Source organism: Oncorhynchus nerka, linkage group LG2 (assembly GCF_034236695.1).
Source record: "Oncorhynchus nerka isolate Pitt River linkage group LG2, Oner_Uvic_2.0, whole genome shotgun sequence".
NCBI lineage: Eukaryota > Metazoa > Chordata > Actinopteri > Salmoniformes > Salmonidae > Oncorhynchus > Oncorhynchus nerka.
The window spans coordinates 47,977,808-47,994,381 of NC_088397.1; the positions used below are offsets into that span (position 1 = coordinate 47,977,808).

Sequence of the window (16,574 nt, forward strand, 5' to 3'; positions counted from 1 at the left end):
TACTTATTTCATAGATATATGAGACTGGAGTGTCTGTCAGAGAACATGTTGTGTGACAGTCTCCACAACTACCTCAGCCCGTGTCAAGGAAACGTGTACTATATCAGTGTACATAGGAACAGGAGTGCATATAGGTTTTGATTTTGTAAAACAATCACAAATAGTGCATAAGCCTACTGTGCAAATACAGTATCATTTTGAATGACATTCGCACAGATCATTGGAGCCAGTGTGGTCACAGTTGGTATACAGTGCAACCACATCAGACAGCTTCTGATTTTCCCTGCCCGCCCGTGATGAAAATCAATGATCAATGGACAAACACATGGACTTGCTCACTTATATATGGGACAACGAATCTTCGCAGCGATACAGAGGAACATCAGATATCTTCACCCCCCCCCCCGAGACAATCTCTAGACAAAGCAGCAGTGGAGGGGAGAGGAGGAAAGGGGAGATGTGACCATAGAGAGGTGACGGAGCGAGACACCAAAATGAACAAACGCTGAGATGAGAGGATAGAGAGATGGAGAGCCAGGGCCCGGCTCACTGGAACTGGCAGACGGGTTAGTCAGTGGAAGAGAGAGGGCCACTTGTTTGGGGAGCTGTTTGCAGCTAGAACCAGATAAATGTTCACAGTGGCCAGTCATTATAGCTTATCTCCCTGTGGGCTGCTCTATTCACAGTCTGCTGTGATAAAGAGGGAAGTGGGAAACAGTGGGCCTTATGGGAGTCTGTTTCTCCACACCGCCCATCCTCCAGGGAGCAAGCCGAATTACAGCCAACCACACCGCTTCGGAGCAGCAGCTATCCGATGAGACAGTCTTACATGTTGCGTGAAAAATCAACCAAGGTCATCAGGGTCGTCACATGTTCCTAAAATGAGACTCAGACTGTGGCTGTCACTGTCGGTTCGTTCAATACAGTGGGTAAAGCACAAAAAGGTAGCACTTTAAAACTGAGGCATGAAATTACCCATACATTGTTGTGGGCCAATTACCTTTAGTAAAGAGCCACTTAACCCACTCTGTGCTGTAGTGACCAGTACTAGCTGCAGTAGATGTAAAGCCTTGTAAACGCTTGTTTAAGTTGGATTATTCCATACCACCACCTTGTGGTCACAGACCTGCAATAGAATACCCAGAGAATCCTGTAAGGACTCAACCAAACTCCCCCTTTGTTAACAGCTCACATACTGTGTTAAATGAGTATACAAATAACAATGTTTTTCTAAATGAGAGTGTGGGCACAAGGCATCCAAAATAGATCCACTGTGATGAGAGATTGGGGTGTTACAAGCAGCTGTGCTGATATGTTTTCAGGTCACATTCTATGGTGGTTTACATTTAAAAAAAATATTGTACAGATATGCACTACCTCAAGAAGATGTTTTAATTTGGGGGGGCTGTTGACTGGGTGTGTGTGTGTGTGTGTGGGGGGGCATACAGGACTAATACATTTCCTAGTTTGTAAATGAAAAAATAAAACAAATTTGGTTTATTTGTTCAAATACACTGCCGGTCAAAAGTTTTAGAACACCTACTCATTCAAGGGTTTTTCTTTATTTTTACTATTTTCTACATTGTAGAATATTAGTGAAGACATAAAAACTATGAAATAAAACATATGGAATCATGTAGTAACCAAGAAAGTGTTAAACAAATCAAAATACATTTTATATTTGAGATTCTTCAAATAGTCACCCTTTGCCTTGATGACAGCTTTGCACACTCTTGGCATTCTCTCAACCAGCTTCATGAGGTAGTCACCTGGAATGCATTTCAATTAACAGTTGTGCCTTGTTAAAAGTTCATTTTAACAGTTGATAACACCGTTGTGTTTGTTTCAAGGTATGTAGAAGGCCAAGTCCATATTATGGCAAGAACAGCTCAAATAAGCAAAGAGAAACGACAGTCCATCATTACTTTAAGACATGAAGGTCAGTCAATAAGGAACATTTCAAGAACTTTGAAAGTTTATTCAAGTACAGTGATGAAACTGGCTCGCATGAGGACCGCCACAGGAATGGAAGACCCAGAGTTACCTCTGCTACATTGGATAAGTTCATTAGAATTACCAGCCCCGGGAAATTGCAGAGGAGACTGTGTGAATCAGGCCTTAATGATCAAATTGCTGCAAAGAAACCACTACTAAAGGACAACAATAATAAGCAGAGACTTGCTTGGGCCAAGAAACACGAGCAATGGACATTAGGCTGGTGGAAATCTGTCCTTTGGTCTGATGAGTCCAAATTTGAGATTTTTGGTTCCAACCGCTGTGTCTTTGTGAGACGCATAGTAGGTGAACGGATGATCTCTGCATGTGTGGTTCCCACCGTGAAGCATGGAGGAGGAGGTGTGATGGTGTGGGGGAACTTTGCAGGTGACACTGTCTGTGATTTATTTCGAATTCAAGGCACACTTAACCAGCATGGCTACCAGAGTCTTTCCCAGCGATACGTCATCCCATCTGGTTTGCTCTTAGTGGGACTATCATTTGTTTTTCAACAGGATAATGACCCAACACACCTTCCAGCTGTGTAAGGTTTCTTAGTAGTGGTTCCTTTGCAGCAAGGCAATCATGAAGGCCTGATTCCCGCAGTCTCCTCTGAACGGTTGATGTTGAGATGTGTCTGTTACTTGTGTTCAAACCTTTGACTGGTACTGCATGTATATCTTTTTGATTCATCAGGAAGTGCTGCAGCATCCCTACTTCCTGCGGCTCTGCAGATATGGCAGTTAACTGAAAATATGCATACATCTTTTCTTTAACATAAAAAACATCAACAATGAGGTTGAAGTATCTGGTAGACAATATATTCACCCATAGAGTATCAATCATGAGTACATTGCATCACATTTGAGTCACGTACTGTAGACACTCACAGGGCTCTGGTAAATTGCTGAGTATAATTGTGGCCCTCAACAATCACTTCGCCATTAGCTAACAGCTGAAATTGGCAGTCACTTCTCCAGTTGGTGCGGCTCTCCTTAGTTCTAATAGGCTTAAAAACTTAAAGCCCCGAAATGAAGCATTATTTTAAGCTTATACACTGATTTTCGTGAAGTGTTTGAAACCAGTATGAATAATCCCAGGTCAAAAACTGTAATTTAACGAAATTACATATCTACTTTTGTAAAATGGCTGGAAACAATTTTCTCAACAGTCATGTTGCTTATGCTATCAGTCCCGAGACTCCAGCAACAATTTTATTTTCATTGACCTGACTTTCATTTATCTGAATAACCAGCCCTTATATTTAGCCTCACAATGAAGTGTTTTACCATTTTACGTTCAAGACAATCAGGGCTACGAGTAGAACACAAAGCAATTTGAAATAAACATTTGCATTCATGAGTTTTATTGACAAACGTCTGCAGCAGCAAAAAAAAACGTATACAAATAAATGTAGACCAATGCTGTAAGAATAGAAATTGCGGGAAATGAATATCCAACTAGTCCGTGTCAACTGTGTGGAGTTTGCTGTGCGCTTTTTACAGTATGATAGACACTATGTCCTGAAAGAGATTTCCTATGATCTTCTATGTAGAAGAACCCCTTACCTTCTATCAACTCTTGTATAACTTGTGAGTGTCATAGAGCAAACCATGTTACCTGTGCGTGTTCGTAATAGCTTTTAACAGTTTCAAACCATTCGGAGTCGACAGACATTTTCGTAAAAAGACCCGGCCCGGGCCGCTTTGGGAATGGGCCCTTGTCTCACAAACACCGCTCTAGCTCAGCCCCCGTTAATCACACAGACTAATGGTGCAGAAGAAATAGATTCATCCAATGGTACAACCCAGAAGTCTGTAGCTCAAACACAGCCGACTCATTGGGTTAAATGTCAAGGTCAACTGTGAATTATGTCTGGCTTTCACAATGATATACAAATAAACTGTTCATAATATCATATAATAATATATCATGACCATTTGTCCAAGGTATAATAGTAAGTACAGCATTGAAATCAGATTTGGCTAATGGAACCCATTCTCCTTTAAACAGAAGGGGATTGGCTCTTTCAACCCCCCCCAGAGGACACAGGTACGGAAGTATCTATATCCACAGTAAAACGAGTCCAATGTCGACTTAACCTAAAGGGCCGCTCAGCAAGGGAGAAGCCACTACTCTAAAACCGCCATAAAAAAAAAGCCAGACTACGGTATGCAACTGCACATGGGGACAAAGATTGTATTTTTTGGAGAAATGTCCTCTGGTCTGATGAAACAAACATAGAACTGTTTGGCTATAATGACCATCGTTATGTTAGGAGGGAAAAAGAGGAGGCTTGTAAGCCAAAGAACACCATCCCAACCGTGAAGCACAGAGGTGGCAGCATCTTGTTGTGGGGGTGTTTTGCTGCAGGAAGGACTGGTGCACTTCACAAAATAGATGGCATCATGAGGTAGGAAAATTATGTGGATATATTGAAGAAACATCTCAAGACATCAGTCAGCAAGTTAAAGCTTGGTCGCAAATGGGTCTTCCAAATGGACAATGATCCCAAGCATACTTCCAAAGTTGTGGCAAAATGGCTTAAGGACAACAAAGTCGAGGTACTGGAGTGTCCATCACAAAGCCCCGACCTCAATCCCATAGAACATGTGTGGGCAGAACTGAAAAAGTGTGTGCGAGCAAGGAGGCCTACAAACCTGACTCAGTTACACCAGCTCTGTCAGGAGGAATGGCCCAAAATTCACCCAACTTATTGTGGGAAGCTTGTGGAAGGCTGACCAAAACGTTTGACCCAAGTTAAACAATTTAAAGGCAATGCTACCAAATACTAATTGAGTGTATGTAAACGTCTGACCCACTGGGAATGTGATGAAAGAAATAAAAGCTGAAAGAAATAATTCTCTCTACTATTATTCTGACATTTCACATTCTTAAAATAAGGTGTTGATCCTAACTGACCTAAGACAGGGAATTTTTACTCTGATTAAATGTCAGGAATTGTTCAAAACTGAGCTTAAACGCATTTGCCTAAGGTGTATGTAAACTTCCGACTTCAACAATAGTATGTCTTACATAGCACACTCCATCCTTACCTTACAGCAGTGGCTCTCTGTGTCAGCTGGGTTAGGGGACCAACTCCGTGCGGAGTTGGGAGGGTGCAGATAAATAGTCAGCAAATGATGCCAATCATCAAGATATTTGCAGTCTCTTTTTATGTATTCTGCTGGGTCTATGTGATGTCATTCTGTCAGGTGTTCCCTGTACCTGTTCATGTGGTCAGATGTCATGGAACCATGGAAGGTAAAATATCCAAGTAGAAATCTGGGTAGAGGGCAGAGGAGACGTTCCACAGCCAGAACAGAGCATTGTTCCTCCTCAACTCTATCTGGGGACACTCCCCTGTGTGTTTTAGTAGACGTTATCGCAGGAGGGGAAACCATAAAATAGCCGCATCCCTTTGGGCCCCTCCTGGGCCCTTGGAAGTTTCTGCCGGGCATGTAGGTCTGGAGGATCTCAGCGGCAGACCTGAGATGCCCCAGCAGGTTGGCATTCTGTGGCACCCCACCGTTAACTGCCTCTGCTTGGTTGTATCCAGTTTAGTATTGTAGAAGATGGTGATGTTGTCCCCCATGATGCTCCGGTTCTAATTCTTCACTATGTTGAACACACACAGGTCCACTCCCCATAGCGGGTCTTACACTGGGCTGTAGGCGCATTCTACACAGTGAGGAAGTGCACCTGGGCCAGTGTGGGGAGTGCTCCTGTTTCATGCTCCCTGCCAAGAACAATACTGGCCACAATCACACATAGAAGCCCCCCTCCTAATTCTGGTTCTTTACTACTCTACTTTTTTTTATTGTGAAGTCATAGGACTTTGAGTGTGCTACGGGAATCTAATGCAAATATGCACCTCACAAACATTGCAGTACTACATCAAAATCATTCCAAACACCAATCAAAAAGAGGACGAGGCGGAACGTTCTCTCCTACAGTGGAGATGCGTTAATGAGACAGGGACAAATGTATCTCTGAATCACCTTTGCGAATCAAATTGCTAGTGTGAATTGTCAAGCCTAGGAAAGCAAAGTTTCCTGTAGCCTAGCTACCAAGTGTAAATGAGGGGAGGGGCTGAGTATTATATAAATTATTACAAACTATTCCTCTTAGAATGGGTCTATACTTTCTAGAATTAATTCATTAATTAGATAATTAAAATATGCAGGCTGCAGCCATGAATTTACTTTTAAGCAGACCTGGCTATCTGCAATGTGTCTGAACACAACACTTCGGAACTCTTGCTGTAGACTTCAAAGGATCACAAATAATTTTGCCTTAAGGCAACCTATAATTATGGAAAGGAGGGCCATTAAAGTTTTATTTTACCCCAAAGCCTACAGTCCACCAATTTGGATGTAAAAACTCGAAAGAGTTTTTCAAAAGATAAATACAGTGCATTCGGAAAGTTTTCAAACCCCTTGACTTTTCCATTTTGTTATGTTACAGCCTTATTCTTAAATGGATTTTTAAAAAGTATTATCCTCATCAATACACACAATACCCCATTATGACAAAGCAAAAACAGGTTTTTAGAATATTTTGCAAATGTATTACAAATAAAAAACAGAAATACCTTAAATTGAATTCAGGTGCATCCTCTTTCCATTGATCATCCTGTTTCTACAACTGGAGTCCACCTGTTGTAAATTCAATTGACTGGACATGATTTGGAAAGGCACATACCTGTCTATATAAGGTCCCACAGTTGACAGTACATTTCAGAGCAAAAACCAAGCCATGAGGTCGAAGGAATTGTCCGTAGAGCTCTGAGACAGGATTGTGTGGAGGCACAGACCTGGGGAATGGTACCAAACAATTTCTGCAACATCGAAGGCCCCCAAGAACACAGTGGCCTCCATCATTCTTATAAGGAAGAAGTTTGGAACCACCAAGACTCTTCATAGAGCTGGCTTCCCAGCCAAACTGAGCATTCAGGGGAGAAGGGCCTTGGTCAGGGAGGTGACCAATGGTGGTCAACAGATGGTCAATCTGACAGAGCTCCAGAGTTCCTCTGTGGAGATGGGAGAAACTTCCAGAAGGAAAACCATCTCTGCAGCTCTCCACCAATCAGGCCTTTATGGACAGATTTATGGCCACTCCTCAGTAAAAGGCACTCAACAGCCCGCTTGGGAGTTTTCCAAAAGTCACCTACAGGACTCTCAGACCCTGAGAAACAAGATTCGCTGGTCTGATGAAACCAAGATTGAACTCTTTGGCCTGAATGCCAATCGTCTAGAGGAAACCTGGCACCATCCCTATGGTGAAGCATGGTGGTGGCATCATCATGCTGTGGGGATGTTTTTCAGCAGCAGCAACTGGGAGACTAGTCAGGATCGGGGGAAAGATGAACGGAGCAAAGTACAGAGAGATCCATGATGAAAACCTGCTCCAGAGCGCTCAAGACCTCAGACTGGGGAGAAGGTTCACCTTCCAACAGGACAATGACTTTAAGTACACAGCCAAGACAAAGCATGAGTGCCTTCGGGACAAGTCTCTAAATGTCCTTGAGTGGCCCAGCCAGAGTCCGGACTTGAACCCGATCAAACATCTCTGGAGAGACCTGGAAATAGCTGTGCAGCGATGCTCCCCATCCAACCTGACAGAGCTTGAGAGGATGTGTATAGAAGAATGGGAGAAACTCCACAAATACACGTGTGCCAAGCTTAGCAACATGGGGCGGCAGGGTAGCCTAGTGGTTAGAGCATTGGACTAATAACTGGAAGGTTGCAAGTTCAAATCCCCGAGCTGACAAGGTACAAATCTGTTATTCTGCCCATGAACAGGCAGTTAACCCACTGTTCCTAGACCGTCATTGAAAATAAGAATTTGTTCTTAAACTGACTTGCCTGGTAAAAATACCCAAGAAGGCACGTATTGTGTGTAGATTGTTTTTTTTCCTCATCAATTTAATACATTTTAGAATATGGCTGTAACATAACAAAATGTGGAAAAAGTCAAGGGGTCTGAATACGTTCCCGAATGCACTGTACATCTGTGGAGATTTGCCCTGAGAGAGTTCTATGAGGATGCACTCTTTCTACAATGTTAGGTAATGTGACTGCTTCCTGGAAACTTGTATTGCTGAAAACTTGAAATAACTTTTGGCTGGCAGCACCCAACAATTATAGGGGGAAGGGGTAGTCCTTTAAGAAACATTTTGTGCCAGACAAACCTCTTAAAAGCAGCCACTCTCAAAACTCTCGTCCCACTGACACTATGTGTACATTCTGATTGTTGAATCCATCAGGAACCAAGGAGAGACAGATAATTGTATAACTAAGATAAACACTGATACACAAGTGATCATCACACTGACAAATCCATTTGTGGACACTGTACTGTGAAAGATAGTATTGGATGATGTTATACAACCGATGGGTCTAATCCTGGATGCTGATTGGTTAAAACCACATTCCAGCCGGTGTCAATTCGACAAGTTACCACCGGTTAAATCTATGATGTTGAAATGTCTATTGAAATGAAATGGCTATTTGTTCTCACTGCGCAATCCACTGTCTCATCAACTCAGCCAGGCAATTTACATACTAGGTCTACATCTACACATTATCTCCCATTTCCTTCACACTAGCGTTTGGTTTTCAACAACAGAGATTTGTAGTAAACTTGCTGTCGGTCTCCGACATTTGCAACATTATTGAAATTCGATCTCTAGCTGTCCTATGGTAATTAACGTGTCGATAGCCGGGACGAGACCGACAGGCTGAAATGTCAATAGAAAAACAGGAAATACAGCTAGTTTGCTGTCATTCCATTTTCAGTTTGAAGTGATTGTGTTAGCTGTGTAGTTGGCTGTCTCATTTGAACAGTGGCCTGGCGGCAGAGAAAATGTTCAATGCCATGCGAAATCGCACATAATTAGTTCATTGCTATGGATGTATCCCCCCAACAATCACTAGAAAACAGCTTTAACAAACGTAAATGCAGCTACTTTGCTGATATTCTGGCTACACTGTTTGGCGTGACTGTGTTAGCCAAAGTTGGCTAGCTGGCAAGCAAGGGATAAGAATGATGCCAGAAAGAACGAACGACCAGGCGGCTTGGGAAGCAACCATAGATTTGTGTCGGGACTATATCTTGTGGAAGGATGAAATAGTATGAATAAATTAATCAAAATTACATTTTTAATTAAAATATGTCACTCATTATTTGAATATGTTGGTAACCCGTTGTATAAAAGTGATAATGCCCTCGAAGCTGGTGTTTGGAGGATATATTGGCACGGTTTGCAGGCCCTTGATGGAACAACACCTGTGCCAATATATCCTCCAAACACAGGCTTCTCTGGCAGTATCACTTAATTACAGCTTTGATTTATTTTGAGTGATTGAAACATTGTACACAGTAAGAGAGAAGCACAATTTTAGAGCGAAAATAGTAGTCTTGTTTTTGCCATAAAATAAAAGCTTTTTAAACGTGAAAATACATTAATATAAATATTGAAACCTAAAGATAAAAATGTCAGAGGTCAGGCGATAAGAAGTATTTTGTGCTATTCCAAGAATCAAGTGCATCGGCCCCATTTTGGCTCACACATAACACAAAACCGTACATACATCAGAAGCACATCTGAAAACAACACACATTTCCACACAAAAACATCAATTTTGGGATCATGAGAAAATGACACCTTGAAAGAGGGGAGAGGGGTTGAGAGAGATATATCGTGGGAAGGAGACTGAGAAAGAGATCAATGTAAACAAAGTTATTTCCAGCGAGCCCTCCAATGTATGGGAAACAAATCAACACACAAACAACCACATAACTCAGTGTTCCACATAGATCCACCAACCTTACAGCAATCTGGACTACAGTGAATACATTTGCCCCAAAGTGTATTTATATCATGTTTGCACATGTGTGTAGATAATGTCATGTGTATACCAGTACACGTCCAATTATTTGAATGTAGCTGTATGCCTGTGGATGTACTGTTTGCACTCAGAGCAGGAGTGTGATGAGTAGCAGGAGCAAACAGTGCACCCATGACGCCATGATTGGAGCTGCGACGCCTCGTTGTTGTTGGGGGTCTCTCTGGCCACAGCCCTCTCCCTGGTAGCCACTATAGCACTGGCACTGAAACTCCCTCTGAAAGCCCAATATGTCGTCTTCCCCAAGCTGACCTTGAACCTTGAGTTTTCCATTTGCTAGGGGCTCTATTCTGTGGGTGCGGGTGCTGAGGTGCAGGTAGGCATCAGTGTCAGGGTGTTTACGCAGGCAGCGTCCAAGGGAATCGCACAGCGTCTGGCTGCACAGCTCTGCTGCCGTGGTAACGTTGAGCAGGTACCGGCCCAGCGGACCCCGCAGGTACTCATTCAGACTAGAGCAACTGGCCTGGAGAGACACACACACAGAGAGAGAGAGAGTTTAAAGGGTGGCTGAACTTCCTGTTTTGGTCTCGTTTCAGATTTAGTTCATTAAGAAATGACTGAATTAAAATGTGAGTTGGTTTCGGGGTGTGGTGTGATGTGTGTGTCTCTTGTGTGTGTTCACAGGTGGGAAGAGTTAGCCCAATTATTTAGCCAATTAGCTTCAGCCAGCTGGTGTGCAACCGTGGCAATTATGGTTTGACTTTGGATAGCCTATCTCCGGAGCTAGCTAGGGACAATATTTGAGACAATATAAATGAGACAATATTTTCATGTGGCACACTTTTTAGTTTTCTCATGAAATGCTTTCAATATTTGAATATGAATTCCTACAATTTATAGTTGTTTTGAGGTTCTGGACCTACTGGAATTTTTACATATTGTCCCATGTAAATTGTGTAATTTACCAATGGTTCCTAACTAGCCCCATAGGGATATCCAAAGTCAACCCAAATTCACCACAGGCCTTACGATCTGGTCGCATGCAGCTGCACTCCAAATTGATGATTACTTATGTACCACCAGCTGTGGGCAGGATTGAAACAAACCCAACCTTAATTTACATTGTGATGCAGTCATGACCTCAAGTCTCACAAAACTGTTTTGGACGAGACTAACTTTATGACCAAAATGATCCTATTTACCCTTTGTAGTCAATTTTGACAGTGGAATAAATGTTTCTGACTCATATCGATGCCACATCGTCTGTTTTCTAAATGAGAAGTCGTTTTTTGGGGGGCAGTTGCTCTTTAAAGGTAGATTTACATCAATGTCATTCCTGCGTCTCCTCAATTTAAATTAAGCTTAAGATCCACTGCAAACACTTTCAAATCATAAGAACAAATGGGATATGAAGAGGGGCTGCTACAAAAACACAACTGATAATCAAGTGGATGAATGAGTGTGACGTGACTGACTATGACTCCGTGATGTGCAGCGAGGTCCTGTGAGTTGGTCATTCGGTGATCACATGTGATTTGTTGTGATTTTATGAGACTTGTGTAATTTGCGAGGACACTTGCCTTGCTGCTGGCATAAGCGTGATCTCCCCAGAGGATGATGCCTGCGGCCCCAAGAGCCACACTCTCCCCGATGGTGGAGACCAGGTCCGTCTGCAGGGAAAATCACTCAAAATCTTGACCAAAGAAGACGTACAGATTCATCACAAAGCACACAGAGTGCCCAGTCAGCACAAATCGGCCAATGAAAATACAACCAAAATGACACCATGTACAATTGTTCAGTGTTGTTCAATTGTTGTGTGTGAGTGGGGGGGGGGGGGGGGGGGGGCACTGGACTATATAGACTTTGTGTATGTGACCACCTCTTATCTGCTCACGCCCTCGTAAGGAAATGCACTACAGGGCGTTAGCGAGTAACATGACCAACACCCATCCTGCTCACACATATACACACAAAAGACAGGGAATATTTGGGGTATGTGCTGATTGAGCAGGAAAGGGCTGCAGCCACAGATAAGGACAGAGGGTCATGGTCATGGGTAGAGAGATAGAGCTTGATCTGTGAATCAGGGTCTATCAACACAGCACACACACACACACAGAGAAAAAGGAGTGGTTATAAAACACACCCATTGATTAAACAGAGAGTATTGCACTCTGATATGGAGCATTATTCTACCACAAAGAATTCATAGAAATCTCAAAACATTAAGTGAATTGAAATCATCATTCACATCTTAATGAAGATTGTATTAGGGTAGGTTTATAGTCTAGATATCTTTCACATCAATGATTCTTACAATTCCCAGACTTCTTTGCACCATTTTCTTGTTTTAAAAATGGACGGAGAGCCAGGGGCACACTCCAATACTCACACATTGTTAACAAAAGATGCATTTGTGTTTAGTGAGTCCGCATGACCATAGGCAGTAGGGATGACCATGTGTTCTCTTGATAAGTGCATGAATTTCACAATGTTCCTGTACTTTGGGTTGTCAGAGAAAATGTATGGAGTAAAAAGTACAATATTTTCTTCAGGAATGTAGTGAAGTAAAAGTAGAAGTTGTCAAAAATGTAAATAGTATATAAGTACAGATACCTCAAAAAACTACTTAAGTAGTACTCTAAAGTATTTTTTCACTTAAGTACTTTACACCACTGTCAAATGGTCTATAAGTTCTCCTGGTTAGTACTATGTGACGGTCAGAGAAACGTCTCTTCACCTCTGTCAGCAGCTCCAGTACGTTGGCATAGGTGGGCCGGGCGTACACAAAGACAGGACGTGCCAGCCCGTCTCCCCCTGACGCCAGACGCATCCCCTCCTTCACGCGGTTCCGGACAAACTGCCGCCCCGAGGGCGAAGAGCGCAGCACCGTGCCCATGTAGACCGAGGGGAAGAGGGCTGTGCTCTCCATCCACAGCCATTTGAGCATTTCATTCCGGGCCACCTCCACGTCAGGGCAGCGGCCCGTGTAGTTCTCCAGAGTGTTCTTGTAGTCGTGGTTGTAGCAGTCTGGGAACAAGTAGAACCCCCACAGCTGGTTGGGCCGCAGGCTCTTGGCCAGCCTCAGGGTCTCCAGCATGAACTTCCGGGCTGACATCTCAAACTCCTGCTGGGCCACCTTAGCCACACGTTCTGCGGGCCAGGCTGGGTTCTTCTGGGCCACCAGCTGCCTTGACTGGTTGCGGTACACATTCTTGACGTCCCAGTTGCGGATCCACAGTGGTCTCCACTCCTCCCAGTCAATAACTGCCAGTCCCTTGGCCCCTGCTTCGCGTATGTAATACTGAATACCCTCCGGCATCTTCTCCAGGTGCTGAGTGAGACTGGCAACCTGCGGGAGCCCACCGTTCATGACAGCACCATCGTGCTCCTTATAATAGGGGTACAACCCCAAGCGGTCCTTGTAAAAGATGGTGAGGTTCTGGCGGACAAAGCCCTTGCTGGGCGACGCAACAATCTGGAACTGTTCCAGCTGAAAGTGAATACCGTGCCGCGGGCCGCAGTCCTCCGTCGGGGCATTCCAGGCCATGACCAGAGGCTTTTGGGGATACAGTGGCCATCTCGTGGGTTTCAGTTCCTCAGCACAGAGGTAGTCCCATAGAAGTGTCACCAACAGCAATACTTTCCAATCAGGCTGTGCAGTCCAGTACAACATGACTTTTGTGGTGAATGAATGTGTTTTTTACTCTCTGCTCTCCTGTCCTGTAAAGAGAATTGAGCGAACATCAACATGAGCACATTGATTTCCAATCAATAGATTCAGATTTGCCAGTAACTTGAATCACTCTGGTACTACACCTCTATGCCCAGAAAAGTTTCGATATAGGGCGGGCTCACTTTCACCAAACAGGTCCCGGACATACAATAGGTTTATGAACGAAGAGGGTATATAATAAAGTGTGAACAGTTCAGCTGGTTTAAAAATTCATTCTACCCAGCGTGAAAGCCTCTATGAAAAATGCATTAAGATCAAGCATCCTACTCTATATGACAAGCCTGGAAACAATACCACCTCTCATGAAGATGATCAACTGAATATTGAGTTCAAGTTATAGGCTACTGAAAGTAATGAGTTTAGTGGGGAAACAGTTTTAGCAGCAGTATACTTGAAGCAGCAGTAGAAGCTTGTGTTGGCAAACACACCCTTACACGTTTGATGTGTGTGTGTGTGTGTAACATCCACCTTTTGCCCATGAGTAAGTTTTCATTCGTGGAAAAGGAAATAGAAAAACATATCTTACCTTGTACAGCAGAATGAGGAAGCATACCCAAATACTAGAGACCCCTATATTCCAATTAAGCCACGTTTGTCTTTCAAGATGGAGAAAGGTGATTGAAACAAACTTCTCCCAATAACTACCTGGTTAAGTGATCCCTGCAACAATAGGTAAAAACACTGGTACTTCATTGGTCACTGGAATGTATTATTACTGTACTTCACAACTTGAACCGACAGTGAATGTACCGTATCCCCCTGTACTGGTGTCAGTTCAGTTGCACCCAACGCCTAGTGGGTTAATTATAAAACAAATCCTCCCTAGTGCGAGTCCGGACTCCTTCAGGATGTTCCATTCAAACATTTTAAAAAAGGGGGGAGTGGCGAAATAAACTGTACTTTGTAGGCGCGTCAAAGTGCTTCTCAATATTGTATTACACCAAAATCATTGTATGCACCTTCGGCTATAGACTAAATATGTCAAATGTTGTTTATTTTCTGTTTTTAGCTGAATATGCAGTAGTTTGTTTAATTTGTCAGTTATACACTTAGAATGAGTCAGTCCAAAAAGTTTGCTACTAGTCATTGAAAACAGATGAATGTTGCAATATCTAGATTTAGGAGCCGCTAACAGCATAGAGGCAACATACATACTGGGAAATGAAAGGGGATACCGAGTCAGTTGTACAATTGAATGCATTCAACTGAAATGTGTCTTCCGCATTTAACCCAACCCTTCTGAATCAGAGAGGTGCGGGGTTCTGCCTATCGATATGAGCGTGCCATGACATGCCCATCCTAAAAAAAAAAGTTTTTAAACAGTATAAATGAACGTGGTCTTGTTTTCTGTAGTTCAGATTATTAAGCTATTTTTTTGCAAGCAGTTAAATGACAAGCACAACATTTCAACCAGTGTTAGTTTATAAATATGTATTCAACAGTTATATGCCTATCTATAAACTAATAATTAAACAGTTGAAACCTCTTAAAACCACTTTATAAATCATTTTTAGTAGGCTCCACCATAATGTCAAGTGTTAACAAATAGCCTATAGTTTAACTCCATGTAAGCATGGTATATCTAGGACCAGTAGCATCTCAACTCTGTCCAGACAAAGGCATCTGGCATGCAGACTTCACTGCTCGCGGTACATGATGGCAGCCATTGGCACTGGCGCAATGACCCAAACAAGTACCACATGTTGTCATGCTGCCAACGTCATGGATAGATTCAGAGCATGCTGTAGTTGAAAGCTTTGAAATGAATAGTTAGAAGGAAAGGCCAACAAAACATAAGCCTAAAGGGTGCATGTGACGTGGAGGACCTGAGAGCACATAACCAACAAAAATCCCTGGAAGTGAGGCCGCATCCTGTGAGGGTCACTCAGTTGACTCTGTTCTGCTGTTTGTTCTCCGAGCTCTGCTGACTCACCTGCGTGTGTCTGAATGAGACAGAGATTGTGAATTCCAAGCCACCACCTCGCCCCTGCCAAATCACTCGGAGGGCCCTCCGTTGTCACATGTTGCTGACAAAATTCCGAAGGTGACTTCTAGAGAGTGGAGATGGGATCAATGAGCCCATCAATTTTGGGACACACTCCTGACATGAATGATGCAATTCATGTTCCACTTTTAAAGCAGCAATATGTGAGTTATGTGAATTATAGATCTGTAATTCTCATTGAAAGCAATCTAAGTGGTAGATCTGTTATATGTGCGCAATGTCTATGCTTCCCATTGTTACGTTTCGTTTTTGCGTCTTCCACTTTAGTTTTTTACACCAGCTTCAGACAGCTTAAAATACAATATTTTTGGTTATTGAAAATATATTTCACATCGGTTTAAATGGTACACGGATTCTCTACCACAAAATGAAATTAGGCAAACTATTAGAATTTTTGCACCCTTTAAATAATAAAACGAGCATGAAATTCAAACGAACAACCCCCCCCCCCGTCGTTTTACAATATATAAACCCCAGTAACTGTTAAACATTTAATTTGGGAGGTATTTCATGTTACATTTGTCAAGTCTCGACATCAGACATAAACAAATGCACGTGTCATAATTAGGCATACCTCTCCATTCTTTTGTATGAAATTGTGAAAATTCCAAACATATCGCAGTGCATGTTGGGATAGCACTTCGCTCTGAATCCTGCAGTCTTGGTCGAAGTGGCTGTGGGTCTAATTAGCCCTCTACACCGTCAATAATTGTCACTCCCCCAGCTTCGAGACACGTGCAAATCGAGGGCTGAGCTAAATTGGGAGATTCTGCTGGAGTGAGGGAAGAGATGTGTGGTTTCCCTCCATCTTGTGTGCTTCCCTTTGACCCATATCTCTTGGACATTACATCATCAACCTCCAGGCACGACTAGGAAACGATGGAACTGGAAACACACACTATCACCTCAACCACAATCACTTCAGGAGAGGGACTGTACTGTATAATTGTATCTAACCCACACAGATTACATTTACATTTACATT

The 16,574-nt window shown here is 42.9% G+C and overlaps 1 protein-coding gene across 1 annotated transcript; it reads right to left on the reverse strand.

Moving 5' to 3' along the window:
- Nucleotides 1–9,188: 9,188 nt before the first annotated feature.
- Nucleotides 9,189–14,420, reverse strand: LOC115136441 (hyaluronidase-2-like). The gene is made up of 4 exons (XM_029672024.2): nt 14,111–14,420; nt 12,589–13,571; nt 11,426–11,515; nt 9,189–10,368 (listed from the first exon to the last, which is right to left on the reverse strand). Exons 2-4 carry the CDS (start codon nt 13,522–13,524, stop codon nt 9,976–9,978), a joined length of 1,419 nt encoding a protein of 472 aa, XP_029527884.1. The 5' UTR covers nt 13,525–13,571; nt 14,111–14,420; the 3' UTR covers nt 9,189–9,975.
- Nucleotides 14,421–16,574: the final 2,154 nt, after the last annotated feature.